This window comes from Ranitomeya imitator, unplaced genomic scaffold, assembly GCF_032444005.1.
Source record: "Ranitomeya imitator isolate aRanImi1 unplaced genomic scaffold, aRanImi1.pri SCAFFOLD_325, whole genome shotgun sequence".
Lineage (NCBI taxonomy): Eukaryota > Metazoa > Chordata > Amphibia > Anura > Dendrobatidae > Ranitomeya > Ranitomeya imitator.
The window spans coordinates 220,016-237,503 of NW_027193546.1; the positions used below are offsets into that span (position 1 = coordinate 220,016).

The 17,488-nt window shown below is 42.0% G+C and overlaps 1 protein-coding gene across 1 annotated transcript; it reads right to left on the reverse strand.

Moving 5' to 3' along the window:
* Positions 1-723: 723 nt before the first annotated feature.
* Positions 724-9,878, reverse strand: LOC138653682 (chemerin-like receptor 1). The gene is made up of 4 exons (XM_069743287.1): positions 9,833-9,878; positions 6,357-6,644; positions 5,775-5,837; positions 724-3,585 (listed from the first exon to the last, which is right to left on the reverse strand). Exon 4 carries the CDS (start codon positions 3,574-3,576, stop codon positions 2,482-2,484), a length of 1,095 nt encoding a protein of 364 aa, XP_069599388.1. The 5' UTR covers positions 3,577-3,585; positions 5,775-5,837; positions 6,357-6,644; positions 9,833-9,878; the 3' UTR covers positions 724-2,481.
* Positions 9,879-17,488: the final 7,610 nt, after the last annotated feature.

Here is a 17,488-nt window from a genome sequence, read left to right on the forward strand (position 1 = left end):
TGGCTGTAATGAACTCACCGCCGATCAGAGCCATTGTTTCCTATGCTATCACACAGATGACAATGTGGGAAACGCCGAATGTTCGGGCCCCCATTCATTTTAATGGGGTCCAGATTTGAGTTTGGGTACCTTAACCAAACTTTTTTTGGGTTTCCCCATTACTAGTATCTGTGACTGTCTCCATTATGTGTTGTATAGTCTCAGTCTCAGTGCCTTGGTGTTTTCAAGCCTAAACATTTTCTATTGGCTTATCAGCCATGAAGAGTGCAGACTTGCATAGTAACACTGCCATGGCACAATCTTTGGCATTTTTTCTTATTCTGTCATGATTATTACAACTATGGGTGTCATTCTTCTAACTATACAAAAGCCTGAATTTAATAACATTTTATTAATACACCGTAGCACTTTACGATAGATATATGTAACGGGAGGGTAGAACGGAAGTGCAAAACGGAATATGACCCCTTTGCTAAGGGTTTAAAAATAATGCCCTAGTGCAATCTGGTTCAGTGGTTTCAATTACTACCATAGATTGTTAAGGAGACTTTGCACATATGTCTGACCATTTTGCCATAAGGTCCCTCCCATCTATGGTATCTAACAAGCAAATCAGTTTGCAGAGGACTACGATGATGGAGATGTTGGCGATGTGGGGTAATGTCTATTACTAGAATTAGGCTGGGCTGCAATATATTCCCTTGACATGAACAATAATTGTGCTTTGTCTTGATCCATGCTTTATTGAAACCGTTCATTATAACATCTCTGTTTATTCTCATGCAGCTCACCAATTGGTAAGTTTCCAAATCTGTCATCTAAAAATCATGCAGCAACATGAACCTATAGAAATTTTGCCATGCTCTTCCCTTCCATGCTGCGCAGATTTGGTTTGGCATCATTTTTTCATCTTCTGGGACAGCAGTAGGCTGCAGAAGATTACAGAAGACATCATGCAGCTTCAGAATAAAAACATACAAGACGAGAGAACACGAAGAGAAACACAATGTTATTTTAACCTCATAACATGACGTAAGTGTACGTCATAGTACGCACCACCTTCATGCACCGTGCCATAAAATTATATGGTGCTGATAACTGTCATAGCAGCTGTGCTCATGCCGTCACCAACCATGGATGTGATTGACAGCTATACACGTGCTGCAATGATAAAGGTTGGAGAAATCTCAACCTCGTCCATTTAAATCCTTATATGCTACCATCTATAGGGTGCAAACTGGAGGAGTAGGTTATGCTCTCTAGTCTCTACCAATTGTTATAGATGAAGCCTAGCAAAGACAAAAATATAAAACTTTCACCTCCCCATGTTTAATAAACAAACTGGGCTGTTAGCTAAGATTACCTTTTAAGCAGCATTTATTGGGCAATATCAGAGGACAAGTAAGGTTGCCTCTTAAGTAAGGGAGGGTGAAATAGTATTATTTTAAGAGGGTTCTCTGAAAATGTTATAAAATAGTCACTCTTACATATTTCAAACTTCAAACATCTCAGTCATGTGTCAAACCAGGTTACTGTCTGAAGACGCACTACTCAAGATGTGTCTCTCAACAGTTAGATGAGCAGCATTGTGAACAAACACAACTGATCAGCTCACTCAGCAATGGAACATGGCTGGCTTCAGACCAAAGAAATTATCCTTCCTGAGTGAGCAGTCTCCATGTAAAGCTGTCAGAAAGACTGAGAAGAACAAGTGAACAAATTGGCATGGAAGAGGTTGATGAAAAATTTCCATTCTGTTTACTTAGCTCAGTTTCTTTTTTCTCCTGTCGCAGCCCTGCTCCATGACTGAGTGAGTAGATCAGTTATGTTTGTTTATAATGCTGCTCCTCTGACAGTTGAGACATGTGTCTGAAGTGTTGTTTCTTCAGATTGCAGCAGGTCCTGACATGTAACCAGAAAAGGCTGCAGTTTGAAATATGTGACAGCGGCCATTTTATCACATTCCTGAAGAACCCCCTTTAATGGCAGAAAATAACAAAAGTCCCTGGGCTGTCTTCTCAGCTTCCCTAATAGATATTGCCTACAGGCCCCAATACACATTAGACAGCTGTTGCCTGAACAACCATTTCACTGACAGATATCTTTACAGACTCCTTCATGCACAGGAATACTTAGGTTGGCTGAGCGCTACTGTATTATCTATGCAAAAGCCACAGCCTCACTCCTCGGTTAATGGCTAATTTCCATCAGAACAAAAGGATAGGTCATTACTAGAAATACATCAGGTATGATACTTCACTCTCCAATATGACATTTCTGTCTCCCAACAGATTAAATTGGTGAGTTTGGAGAATTATCTAATGTGTATGGGGGATTAAGAAGGGTCGATCAGTATTTTACTGATCCTTTAGAAGTTGAACAGAAAACTACACTAATTCCAGAAGTTAGCAGGTGTTTTCTTCAATGACCTGTAAGGAAAAATGTTCCTCATACAGCCACACATCTGGTATATGGCATCCTTTATATTTTCCGCAAAAATTGTGAAATTTCTTCCTTTACTTTTTTCCCCACCAGTACATACACCATGGGATTTAGGAAACTGTTAGTGGCGGCTATGCTGGATAACAGCGGAAAAAATACAATAACTTTATACATCAGAATAAAATCCATAGTATGGGCCAACACCAAGAAGATAATCTGGGCCAAAACTAGTGGAGTCCTGGTACAGAAGAAGGCCAGAACAGCTGCAATCACCACTCTGTACAGTCTAGATGATGATGGTACTTCTGATTTCCTCACTTGATGAATGATGATGATGTTGGAGGCTAGGATGACACATAGTGGGATGATGCAACCGATAACTGCAAGTGGAACAACTAGACTCATTGTTGTAGATTGCATTTCTACCCACAATTTGAACTTTTCCACATTTTCGAAAGTCATATCGCATAATTCACGTGTAACACTCCTCCACTCCTCAGTCAGGTTTGAGTTTTGGTTAACATTTGAGTATACAATGCTAGTAATATCATTACTAAAGAGAAAGCACTGAGGTTCTTCACCTATTAATTCTTCGTTACTATAGATGATGGCTGGAATGCTGCATATGGCAGATAATACCCAGATGACTATGCAAATACTGTAACCACATTTCCTGGAAATGAACCTCTGGTGCCATATTGGTTTAGCAACAGACAAGGTGCGATCAATGTTTAGAGCTGTGAGGATGTAAATACTGGCGTACATGTTGACAAAGGTAATGAAGTTATTGAATTTGCACATATTGGACCCGTACGGCCATCGTGCCGTTAATACAGACACAGCCTGAAGGGGGAGGACCAGAAGAAAGGAGAAATCTGCCACCGCCAAGTTCAGGAACCAGATTTGAGATTTGCTCTTCTTCATTAAGAATCCGGTGACAAAGATGACAAGAAGGTTACCAGTAAATCCGATGATACAAGTGATTATGGAGAGCACAAAGCTGGAGTACTGGATAGCGGTTGGGTGGCTCATGCTCGGAGAAAGGTCAAGTAACTCTGGGACGTTGTAAATATCCCAGAACAAGTAACATACTTTTCTTTGTAATTCTTGGTTCATATGTAGCTCATGCTCCATGGTTAGAATCTGCCAAACAGAAACATAACATAGTCATCACTATCTACAGTTAAAATCTAAATTATTCATCCTCCCTATTCCGAATTAGGTTTATGAGCCAACTTTACAACTTTTCTGTTCTTTGTAATAAATCAATCAAATAACAACACTTTTAGTCGCTAAGCACAACTAATATAACGACGTATCTCGATATTCGTCACAAGTGACACTTCTGCTGACAAACCCAGTCTAAGGCCGGTGTCCCACTTGCAACTGCAATGCGAAAAACTCGCGCGAGTCTCTCGCCTCAATACCCGGCACTGCTGCTGGCGATTCGTAGGAATACATGTGTGACACTCCAGGGTCCTGGTCATCATACTGGCATTGCTTTCCTCACAGGGAGAGTGATGTCACGCTTGGAAACAAGGAAAGATCTCTTCTATCAGGTAAACACAATGCACACAACATATTCACACTCCAGGCCAGAAGGGGGAGCTCTGAACCCGGATTAAGGGGAACTTCCCGAATATAGATTCTGGCTTGGAGGGAAAGTGAGGTAGTTTATGCCAGACAGCAGACTGGAGCAGTCTGAGGCAGAGAGATGTGTATAGGGCCGTGCAGCCAGAGTTGCTGCAGCTCCAGGATTGAGAGATTCCGAAGGCAGAACAGTGTTAGTGAGCGTGCAGGAGAGTGGAGTACAGGAGAGTGACATCTGGGAAGGATAGCTGTGACTGGGCTACCTCCCTGGCTGAGCGCAGACATCGGTAGCCGGAAGACTGAGGCTGTGCCGGACTCTAAGAGACCCAGCAGAAACCGGCAGGACAGCTGGATTATAAATCACCTGTCCGCCCTAATACCCAGGAGGCACAGTGGCACATAGAGCCCGTGTCGTGATAGAGACCCTGTAAAAAGGCTCAAGCCACCTGTCATACGGGTTTGTGTCCCACCTTTATAGAGGACAGAGAGGAACTGTGAGGAACTTGCTAGAAGCCATAGGCAGTAAGGGACTACAATACCACCGCACTATGAGGAAGGCTTTCATCTCCACCTGGTACAGGGGACTCTGAACTTGCTTCCAAGCCGGCCGGACCCTGCCTGTACCTGTGATCTGGTGATCTTGACTGTGGCTGCCTGAATCGAAGTATAAAAAGGACAGCGCCACACCAGGAAGTGACAGACAGTAACCTTCTTTATTCTGCCTCCTGCGGCGACGTTTCGGTCTGTGGACATTTTTCAAGCACGGACCGAAACGTCGCCGCAGGAGGCAGAATAAAGAAGGTTACTGTCTGTCACTTCCTGGTGTGGCGCTGTCCTTTTTATACTTCGATTGTGGACTCTCTTGCGGGGACGGACCCCCTGGTGTGGACGAGCGCCCTGATGTCCATGGAGACGGTGTCAGTATTGGGTGCGGTCTAACACATTTGTTGGATACTTGTGGCTGCCTGAAGTCTCCAGTAAACCAGGTAAAGAAACCACAAACCTGTGTCCTTGTTCTTTACTGCACCATTCACCATCTACACCTATACACCAGGAGCTCTGGGGATCTTCTTCACCTGTAGGAAGTTATTCCATCTAGCTGAAATGACATCACCCCAGTGGACCCCTTTAAGCAGCGTCGGTCCCCACTGACCTAATACCACAGATGGCGTCATGAACACAAAATTTATTCATATAACCCCTTAAAGACTTTCCATTAATTGGGTGGCCAGGGCCACGGACCGAGTCACAGCCACTGTGACATTCCCTTTAATTACCGGACCCGGAACCGAGTACCCCACGGCCCTGGCAGGCGTTCCACATGCAGCAGCACACTCCGGACCCAAGTGCCGGTGGCAGTGCCGGGTATTGAGGCGAGAGACTCCCACAAGTTTCTTGCATTGCAGTTGCAAGTGTGACCCCGGCCTAAAAATTATTCTCCTCCTGAATAAAATTCCCCACAAGAGCAAAATCAGCGATTGTCTCTAGAAAACCTGAGGAGGAGCTCGAGATAAAGCTAATCAAATATTCAAACTGGCTAGGGTTGGTTGTGACATCTAATTGCATGATTAAAAAAAAACTAAAGTGGTCCAAAAAGTTGACTTGTCATAAACTTTAACCCCTTCACGCCAAGCCTACTTTTCACTTTCCTGATCAGTTCAATTTTTTTTTCAGAATGATAAAAAAAGTCATGATGTGGTAAAAATTAGAAAACAAAAAACGAACACTTATTTTTCACTTACCTATGATGCAAGTTCTTGAATAATAAAATCTGAGCAAATAGCGAATGTTCAGTATGGACAGGCCTGTGATGGAAAGGAATAATGGGCAGAATATTAGTCTAGAAAATCTCAGTAAAGTTTTGCACTAAACCAAGGATCACAAACAACATATGTTTTCATTTAAATAACACTGCAGCCAAGATTACGGCGTCCTCGTAAGAGAGCCAGCTTCAAAGGAAACATATTTATGGCAACAACATCTATCTATCTATCTATCTATCTATCTATCTATCTATCTATCTATCTATCTATCTATCTATCTATCTATCTATCTATCATCTATTATCTATCTGTTTATCCCTTTATCCATCTATCTATCCCATATCTATCTATCTATCTATCTATCTATCTATCTATCTATCTATCTATCTATCTATCTATCTATCTATCTATTATTATTATAATTATTATTATCTATCTATCTATTCATCTATCTATCTATCACTTATCTGTCTATCTATCTTTCTATCTATCATCTATATATATCTCTGTCTATTATCTATCTATCTATCTATCTATAAATCACAATACAGATCTATATACCTCTAAATAGTATAGTAGAAGGAACACACACAAAGGTGGAGTCTGTAGGTCATTACTGGTAGGCACTGACATCCATCAGCCTTGAAGTCTTAGTGTGTGGCCGGTCTTGTCCGCAGTCTCCTGAGATCTCTTGGTGAGCAGAGATTGCAGAGTTATAAGGAATCCAGCCTGGAATGTAAGTCTGTAGAGTGAGAATTCACTATATTTAATGTTTTCTCTGTCCTCTCGCTTCAGAGTCCTACAAATCCCTCCTTCCGGTCTTCTCCACCCGATTCTGTGAATACACAGCTGTATATGAAAATGTAAGATACATTACAAACCATAAATATTTGATTAAGCTTAATAGAATATTACAAGTTTAAGTGAAAATTAAAATAAAGTTCACTTTTCATCACCCTGGGTTCACCATCTTACGAGTGGTCCTGTTACCAGAAGTCTCCAGGTTCCCTAGAATGGCTGATGTGTGTGGATTACTGTATGAACATTTGACAAATTGTCATTATCCGCCTCTGAATGCCCTATACTCACCGGGTTAAGAAAAGAATCTAAACATCAGTTTTTCACGCACATGTTTTTGATGGATGGATCACACCCATTATCGTCTGTGGTGGTGTTGTCCACATGACGAGGTTTTTTTTAAAACAAACGTGTTCGTTAAAATATTCAAGTGACCTGACCATTTTTTGATCCAGGTCATGGCTCCTAGGCTTCAATGTGATGTCTGTTTTCTTCTCACTCTGAAGAATAAAAATACATCTTTATGAAGAGGGTTGGGGCTCCATTGTTGATATTTCTTATCTGGACTGACACCGGTGATACTTTGATTGTACTGATGTGCTAACACCAGTGACTTTTTGCTTGAAACTTTGGACTCTTTGTTGTCACAAACACAAAGTGTCATCCGTGTTAGTTTGTTGCTGTATATTATTTGTCCACCTCTCTCGGTAGCAGTGTCCTGTAGCTCGTGTCGTGTAGCTCACACCATTGCCACCTATTCACATCCGATCCTGAGTCACGGTTCCTCACTCATTGATTGTCTCTGGCTGTCTTTGATGTCCTAATTCTCTTCATAATCAGGCATCAGCCCTCACACTCTTCTTGAGTGGCAATCCTCACAGTGAGAGCAGGCCTCGGTACCAACTTCTGTGGCGGCAGTAATCACTCTTTCTCTTTATTGATATCTCCTTTATCCAGACAGGTCAATATCCTCCTCTTGGGGCCGATTACATCAATTCCTGTGCAGGCCGGAGCTTCTTACATGATCCTAAATGGCCCTAATTAGTCCTTTGGCACAAAAGTGTGAATTTCCATTAACTTGCTAGCTTTCTGTCTAAAGAGACATATTCCTGCTGGGTCCTCTCTGTTTCTTCTTTGGGTTGTTCCCTTCGGACATTTATACAGGATAATATACCGGATAATGTAGCTCTCTGTACACTTGTAGGGATCATGGCCAGTCATGCTAATGCTAACACTATATTCCATGTGACTCAACAACCACGAAGAGTAAGCCCAGAGTGCTAACTTTTTATGCTCGGCTGTACACCATCTGTCCATCTCAATTAGTAGCAGGGCCTTGCAGTTGCTACCTATTCACTTCAGGTATTACGTTACGGTTCCTCATACAGGAACATGAGTCTCTGGCTGCCTTTGATGTCCTAATTACGGTATCTTGCTACTCAGCCCTCATACTCTTCTTGTGTGGCAATCCTCACAGTTAGGACAGGTCTCAATGATCTCCTCTGTGGTGGCAATCCTCACCCTCTCTCTGTAATGAGAGCTTCTTCACCCAATAGGGTTAATGTCTTCCTTCTGAGGTCAAACTTTATAAGTTGCAGTGTAGGCTGAAGCTTCTTCCATGATATTTTTTGGTCCTCCTAACTAGTCTCTTGGAACACACCAAATGACAAGTGTTGCTCAACTCTTACGTCACAGCTTTCTATCTTGCAGACATCTTCTTCTTTACTCTGTCCCTTCCTGATTCTGCATGCCAGCTCATCTGCAAGCCTCTCTTCTCACTCATTAGTTATACTGGTTAAACAGATACCTATATGAGTGAGGGTCCTGCTCGCAAGCTTACAATCTATTAGAAAATAGGGGTAACACAAAAGGTTTCAAATAAAGAGCATGCAGTCAATATAATAAATATGGGCATTCAAATAAAGCTGCATGAACCAGTCATCAGACAGTATCTGTACAAGTACAGATACAAAGTGCTACTGAGTGTGTGGACGGGAGAACAGGAGACAGTTAGATTAATGAAGTGATAGACCAGTCTAAAGAAATGTTTAGAGCTCCCTTGAAACTGGGGATACTAGAAGTTAATTGGATTGTCTGGGGTAGTGCATTCCAGAAAACTGGTGCAGCATGAGAGAAGTCATGGAAACTGGAGTGGGAGGTATGGATTATATTGGATTTTAGTACTGAAACTTAACCTAACATGTCCAGAACAGCTATTTGTCTACAGATACAGGGTCCATCCAATAGTTTATCTAAATAGCGTAAAAAATCATTTTAGGCTGAATAATGGAGCAGTGGCTAAAAGGAGAATATTAAGTTATATTCTCCCTGCAGCTACTCCCTTACAGTCATTGAAGCAGCGCAGGGCACTGTAATCACTCCCCGACACTTTAGTTGACAGCCCATTCTGCAGCTTATGTGTGCAGTGTGTGTACAGAACAACCTGTCAATTAAAACACCAAAGAATGAATACTGTCAGCTTCATAGTACAGTGATTGGTGACTGCAAGCACTCCCTGCATCGCAATGGCGGACACAGATGGAATAGGGCACCTGTGCAGAAAACAGTATTTGGGCTCCTTTTTGTGTCTGGGACAGAAGCTGCATGCTGAATTTGAAGGTAGAATTGGACCCCCTTTGCACTTGAGCCAATGATATGTTTGCTGCACCGCTCCCATGACTGTAAACATATTTTTGCCCTGTTTTGCGCAGGTTTTCAAAGTTCTTTTCTTATTTTTTTTCCATTCATTTAAATGGATAAATAATACAGCCAATACTCCGAAACAATTGACATTCGGTAAAAATAAAAACACTTTAATGGTTCAAATCTGCAAAAAAAAATAATATGCAGCATGTATGAGACTTTGATAATCTCATTCACTTTTACTGTAAAAAGATGCAATTTTTTTCAACTGAAAATAGCAAGGCAAAAATGCAACGTTTGCACAAGTCCTTAAATAGGTAAGCATCATGGAAAAATGAGCATAAAATGTTAAAAAAAAACCTACAAATGACACAAAGAAGAGAAAGTAAGAAAAAACTAATAATAGTGAGTGATAGTTCTGCTATTCTTGCTGTAAATGACATGACTTGAGAGCAAAAAAGGAAAAAAAAAACAATAAAATAATCATACACATAAGCAACACACTGAACAATACCCGTTATCACCTACAACAACAATTCCTGATAACGAAGGCATTAAAAAGCAATTACAGTTAATCAGTGTCGGAATATACTCACATGAGACTGACAGAGGAATTATGTGCATTATTCTGCAATGCGAAGCCTATGTAGGAAGTAAAGATTATAGAGGTCTGATTTGGTGGTTAACAATATTTTCCCAGAAAACTCACTCTATTGCGCAATTACTGCATAACACGGAGAACATGATGTTTTGTAAATTCTTTAGAAATGGTATCAAGTGTATTCATAAGTACGAGATCATCTGCAGATCAATGCTGATGGAGATATACTCCACATTCTCTCTGTAACGTGTAGATGACATTTTATGGAATCTCATTGACAATGCTGTTACTGTAATACTCATTAGAATTAGAATCCAAACAGAAAGTCTACTGCACCCCGTGGGCACATACACCTAATATACACACGTGGCCAAAATTGTTGGTACCCCTCGTTTAATGACAGAAAAACCCACAATGGTCACAGAAATAACTTGAATCTGCCGTATGTGGAGTCGGGAAGGAATTTTTTTCCCCAAGGTGGAGCTTACTATTTGCCACATGGTTTTTTTTGCCTTCCTCTGGATCAACATGTTAGGGCATGTTAGGTTAGGCTATGGGTTGAACTAGATGGACTTAAAGTCTTCCTTCAACCTTAATGACTATGTAGCTATGTAACTAAAAGTAATAGCAATAAAAAAATCTATGAAAATGAACAAATGAAAGTCAGACATTGCTCAGTCACTGCTTCCCTCCAGCTCTTTACTTCTCCTTTGCTTCTCTTCCCCTATCATTCTCCTGCAGACTGGTCTGTTTCTCGTTCTTCCTTCCAGGAGCCGCATCACTACTCGTCTGCACGACCCCTGCTTTCCTCTCTCAGACTCTCTCTGTCAACTTCCTCTCTGCTCTGTCCCTCTGACAGACTAACTAACTCCTCCTCCAAGCCAGAATATACAGTGGGGCAAAAAAGTATTTAGTCAGTCAGCAATAGTGCAAGTTCCACTACTTAAAAAGATGAGAGGCGTCTGTAATTTACATCATAGGTAGACCTCAACCATGGGAGACAAACTGAGAAAAAAAAAATCCAGAAAATCACATTGTCTGTTTTTTTAACATTTTATTTGCATATTATGGTGGAAAATAAGTATTTGGTCAGAAACAAAATTTCATCTCAATACTTTGTAATATATCCTTTGTTGGCAATGACAGAGGTCAAATGATTTCTGTAAGTCTTCACAAGGTTGCCACACACTGTTGTTGGTATGTTGGCCCATTCCTCCATGCAGATCTCCTCTAGAGCAGTGATGTTTTTGGCTTATCGCTTGGCAACACGGACTTACAACTCCCTCCAAAGGTTTTCTATAGGGTTGAGATCTGGAGACTGGCTAGGCCACTTCAAGACCTTGAAATGCTTCTTACGAAGCCACTCCTTCGTTGCCCTGGCGGTGTGCTTTGGATCATTGTCATGTTGAAAGACCCAGCCACGTTTCATCTTCAATGCCCTTGCTGATGGAAGGAGGTTTGCACTCAAAATCTCACGATACATGGCCCCATTCATTCTTTCATGTACCCGGATCAGTCGTCCTGGCCCCTTTGCAGAGAAACAGCCCCAAAGCATGATGTTTCCACCACCATGCTTTACAGTAGGTATGGTGTTTGATGGATGCAACTCAGTATTCTTTTTCCTCCAACATGACAAGCTGTGTTTCTACCAAACAGTTCCAGTTTGGTTTCATCAGACCATAGGACATTCTCCCAAAACTCCTCTGGATCATCCAAATGCTCTCTAGCAAACTTCAGACTGGCTTAAGCAGTGGGACACGTCTGGCACTGCAGGATCTGAGTCCCTGGTGGCGTAGTGTGTTACATATGGTAGGCCTTGTTACATTGGTCCCAGCTCTCTGCAGTTCATTCACTAGGTCCCCCCGCGTGGTTCTGGGATTTTTGCTCACCGTTCTTGTGATCATTCTGACCCCACGGGGTGGGATTTTGCGTGGAGCCCCAGATCGAGGGAGATTATCAGTGGCCTTGTATGTCTTCCATTTTCTAATTATTGCTCCCACTGTTGATTTCTTCGCTCCAAGCTGGTTGGCTATTGCAGATTCAGTCTTCCCAGCCTGGTGCAGGGCTACAATTTTGTTTCTGGTGTCCTTTGACAGCTCTTTGGTCTTCACCATAGTGGAGTTTGGAGTCAGACTGTTTGAGGGTGTGCACAGGTGTCTTTTTATACTGATAACAAGTTTAAACAGGTGCCATTACTACAGGTAATGAGTGGAGGAAAGAGGAGACTCTTAAAGAAGAAGTTACAGGTCTGTGAGAGCCAGAAATCTTGATTGTTTGTTTCTGACCAAATACTTATTTTCCACCATAATATGCAAATAAAATGTTAAAAAAACAGACAATGTGATTATCTGGATTTTTTTTTCTCAGTTTGTCTCCCATAGTTGAGGTCTACCTATGATGTAAATTACAGACGCCTCTCATCTTTTTAAGTAGTGGAACTTGCACTATTGCTGACTGACTAAATACTTTTTTGCCCCACTGTATATCTAGTGAAGCTCCTCTGAAACCGAGTTCAGAGCTCCCCCTTCTCGCCTGGAGTCAGAACAGTGTTGCATATGCTGAATACCTGTTAAAGGGTTCCTTCTTCGCTTCCAAGCATGGCATCACCCTTCCCGTGAGGAAGGCAAAACCACTGTAACAGCCAGTTACCTGGGGTGTTACACTTCCACAGAATTTAAAAAATAAAACTCATGAAATAGGCCTGGATAGAAATGATGGTACCCCTGAAAATAATGCGACAAAAGGGACGTGTAAAATCAAGGTGTGTCCACTAACTAGCATCACAGGTGTCTACAGTCCAAAGAAAAAATTGGAATGTGAATGGCCCAATAGACTACCACAGGTACAAGTGCTATCCGAGAAAATCATATGCAAAAATTGGTCTTTGAATGAGACTTAAGGCAGCACTCTTTGCATTTGTGCAATTTATGCAACCAGAAAATCCTCACAAATTTTAGAAAGAAATGTAAAATTGAAGCTCAAATCACTAATGACTACGCTAACAAAATGGAAGATGACACATTTTTTAGAAATATATAGAGACATGCATGACTGTTTTGCAAGTCTCATCAGAAATCACATTTCAAAATCACATTTATCTGATAAACAGTTACTATTGTGGTAACTGGTAAGAGATATTCTTGCGTATCCTTCCATTCTGCTTGTCTTATTGAGAACAATGCCAAAAAATTGCTTCTGTTGAAGAATAATAGTGTGAACTCATCTTTAAACGTCACTCATTTAAATGTACTTAATTGGATTGTTTCCTTTAGAAAAACCCCATTTGAAAAATTACCAGTTAGGACGTCCTGGGTTAAACGAGGGTGGTTCAGAACATCTAGCAATGATTATTCCTGAGAAGAGTGTCTCTATCTGTGTGGGATCTGACAACCTCGCTCGTCTGCTGGCTCTCCCTATATATTTGCCCTTCAGAGAAGATCATAAGAGGACCATCCTGAAGTTGAAGTTCACACAGTACCTTTTCAGCTGCAGGAGAGGAGCATTGTTCATTGCAAGCATCCTGCTTGCCTTATCTCTCCAGGATGGTGCTATGATGAACTTATAGATTGTACAAGGAAATGTGTCAGCACAAGATGCAAGAGATCTGCAATAGACAAGTTATTTTCTTACTAAGGGACTATTTACTTCCTTTAAATGGTGATTCATTTCTGCTTACATATTTAGTATTAGATGTATGCTTACCTAGCATTAGATAATGACGGATGCTATTCATTCCATGTACTTGCACTTTTTTTGCACATTCTTTTTGTGCATTAGTCTATTTGTGGCAGTGTCTCATTTACAGAATTGATGCTCACAAAGTCAATTAATATAGTGCATTATATTGTTTGGAGGACTATGGGGTGTGTTATACTATACGGAGGACTATGGGGTGTATTATACTGTATGTTGGACTACGTTGTGCATTATATAATAAAGAAGATTATGGGGTGGATTATACTGTATGGAAGATTATGCGAGTGCATTATACTGTTTGGAGAACTATGGGATTCATTATACTGTATGGGGGACTATGGATAGTGCATTATACTATACGGAGGACTATGGGGTGCATTATATTACACGTAAGATTATGGGGGTGCATTATACATTATGAAGGACTATGGGGTGTGTTATACTATATGAGGACTATGGGAGTGCTTTATACTGTATGGAGGACTATGAGATTCATTATACTGTATGTGGGACTATGGATAATGCATTAGTGTTGAGCATTCCGATACCGCAAGTATCGGGTATCGGCCGATACTTGCGGTATCGGAATTCCGATACCGAGTTCCGATACTTTTGTGGTATCGGGTATCGGTATCGGATCCATAGTAATGTGTAAAATAAAGAATTAAAATAAAAAATATTGATATACTTACCTCTCCGGAGGCCCCTGGACATCACCGCTGGTAACTGGCAGCCTTCTTTGTTTAAAATGAGCGCGTTTAGGGACTCCCATGACGACACGGCTTTTGATTGGTCGCGTGCCGCTCATGTGACCGCCATGCGACCAATCAGAAGCCGCGACGTCATTCTCAGGCCCTAAACTCCTCATTCTAGGAATTTAGGACCTGAGGAATGACATTGCGGCTTCTGATTGGTCGCGTGGCGGTCACATGAGCGGCACGCGACCAATCAGAAGCCGCAACGTCATTCCTCAGGTCCTAAACTCCTCATTCTAGGAACTTAGGACCTGAGGAATGACGTCGCGGCTTCTGATTGGTCGCGTGGCGGTCACATGAGCGGCACGCGACCAATCAGAAGCCGCGACGTCATTCTCAGGTCCTAAACGCGCTCATTTTAAACAAAGAAGGCTGCCGGTTACCAGCGGTGATGTCCAGGGGCCTCCGGAGAGGTAATTATATCAATATTTTTTATTTTAATTCTTTATTTTACACATTAATATGGATCCCAGGGCCTGAAGGAGAGTTTCCTCTCCTTCAGACTCTGGGAACCATCAGGATACCTTCCGATACTTGGTGTCCCATTGACTTGTATTGGTATCGGGTATCGGTATTGGCGATATCCGATACTTTTCGGGTATCGGCCGATACTATCCGATACCGATACTTTCAAGTATCGGACGGTATCGCTGAACACTATAATGCATTATACTTTACAGAGGACTATGGATTGCATTATACTATACGTAGGGCTACGGGTGCATTATACTTTATGAAGGACTACGGGGTGCGTTATACTATATCAGGACTATGGGAGTGGATTATACTGTTTGGAGGATTATGGACAGTGCATTATACTATATGGAGGACTATGGGATGAATAATGCTATATGAAGAACTATGGGTGGGGTGCATTATACTATACATAGGACAATGTGGTGCATTATACTTTATGAAGGACTATGGGGTGCATTAAACTATATGAGGACTATGGGAGTGCATTATACTATATGCAGGACTATGGTGTGCATTACATAATATGAAGAAATATGGGGAGTGCATTGTACTATTTAGAGAACTATCAGGTGCATTACGCTATATAGAGAATTATTGGGTGCAGTATACTATATGGAGAACAATGGGGTGCATTATACTACATGGAAGATTATGGGGTGCATTATACTATATGGAGGATTATGGGATGCATTATACTACATGGAGGGTTATGGGGTGCATTATACTATATGGAGGATTATGGGGTGCATTATACTGTATAGAGGACTATGTCGTGCATTTTACTATTTAGAAGATTATGAGGGTGCATTATATTATATGGATTACTATGGGGTGCATTATACAGGGTGGGCCATTTTAATGGATACACTTAAATAAAATGGGAATGGTTGGTGATATCAACTTCCTGTGTGTGGCACATTAGTATATGGAAGGGGGAAAACTTTTCAGGATGGGTGGTGACTAGGGTTGAGTGAAACGGGTCGGCCAGATTCAGAAGTCGCCGACTTTTGGCAAAGTCGGGTTTCATGAAACCCGACCCGACCCCTGTGTGGGGTCGGCCATGAGGTCGGCGATCTTCTGATCTGGAATCGGAATTCCAATACCGAGTTCCGATATGTTTAAGATATCGGGAATCGGTATCAGAATTCATATTTAAGTGTAAAATAAAGAATAAAAAAAAAAAAATATTGATATACTCACCCTCGGACGCACCCTGGCCTGGTTCTCACCGGCAGCCTTCCTTCCTAAGAATGAGCGCCTGAAGGGCCTTCGATGACGTCGCGGCTTGTGATTGGTCGCGTGAGCGGTCACATGGGCGTCACGCGACCAATCACAAGCCGCAACGTCATCTAAGGTCCTTCAGGCGCTAATTCTTAGGAAGGAAGCGTCCGAGGGCGCGTCCGAGGGTGAGTATATTCCTAATAGGTATATACTCACCCTCAGACGCGCCCTGGTTCTAACCCGCAGCCTTCCTTCCTAAGAATCAGCGCCTGAAGGACCTTCGATGACGTCGCGGCTTGTGATTGGTCGCGTGACACCCATGTGACCGCTCACGCGACCAATCACAAGCCGCGACGTCATCGAAGGTCCTTCAGGCGCTCATCCTTAGGAAGGAAGGCTGCCAGTGAGAACCAGGGCGCGTCCGAGGGTAAGTATATCAATATTTTTATTTTGATTCTTTATTTTACACTTAAATATGGATCCCAGGGCCTGAAGGAGAGTTTCCTCTCCTTCAGACCCTGGGAACCATTAGAAACCCAATGCACTGCATTGGGTTTCGTGTTTCGGCCGACCCCGACCCTGACTTTTCTATAGGATCGGCCGATTTCATTCGACCCGACTTTTGAAAAAGTCGGGTTTCGTGAAACCCGACCCGATCCTATAAAAAGAAAAGTCGCTCAACCCTAGTGGTGACCATGGCGGCCATTTTGATGTTGACCATTTTGGATCCAACTTTATTTTTTTCAAAGGGAAGAGGGTCATGTGACACATCAAACTTATTGAGAATTTCACAAGAAAAACAATGGTGTGCTTGGTTTTAACGCAACTTTATTCTTTTGTGAGTTATTTACAAGTTTATGACCACTTATAAAATGTGTTCAAAGTGTTGCCCATTGTGTTGGATTTACAATGTAACCCTCTTCTACCACCCTTGACACACTGATAGCAACACCGCAGAGAAAATGCTAGCACAGGCTTCCAGTATCCGTTGTTTCTGATGCTGCACATCTTGTATCTTCACAGCATAGACAATTCACTTAAGATGCAAGATGTGCAGCATCTGAAACAACGGATATTGGAAGCCCATGATAGCATTTCCTCTGCGGTGTTGCTATCTAACTACTATAACGCCACCCCACCCATCCTGGGCCCCATCCAGTCAGTAATTTATTTCCCCTATCCTGTACCCCTTCCAGTAATGATGTCCTGTTTCCTGATATAATGTCCTCATCCTGGCCCCTTTGATTAATACATGTTTGACATCCTCGGCCCCTTCTTGGTATAGTGTCCAAGCCCCTTTGACCATTCTGCTACTGTTCTCTAACACAATTAAAAAATACTTCTGCATGCATCCTGCGTACCTATCTTTAACATTGTGTAGGCAGGACATTTTGATGCATCCACCGTCCGCACAAAACGCAACTTGTTGCGTTCCCGTGTGGTAGGCGGGCGCATCAAAACAACGCATCCGCATACATCCGCATGTCCTGCATACCTAATGT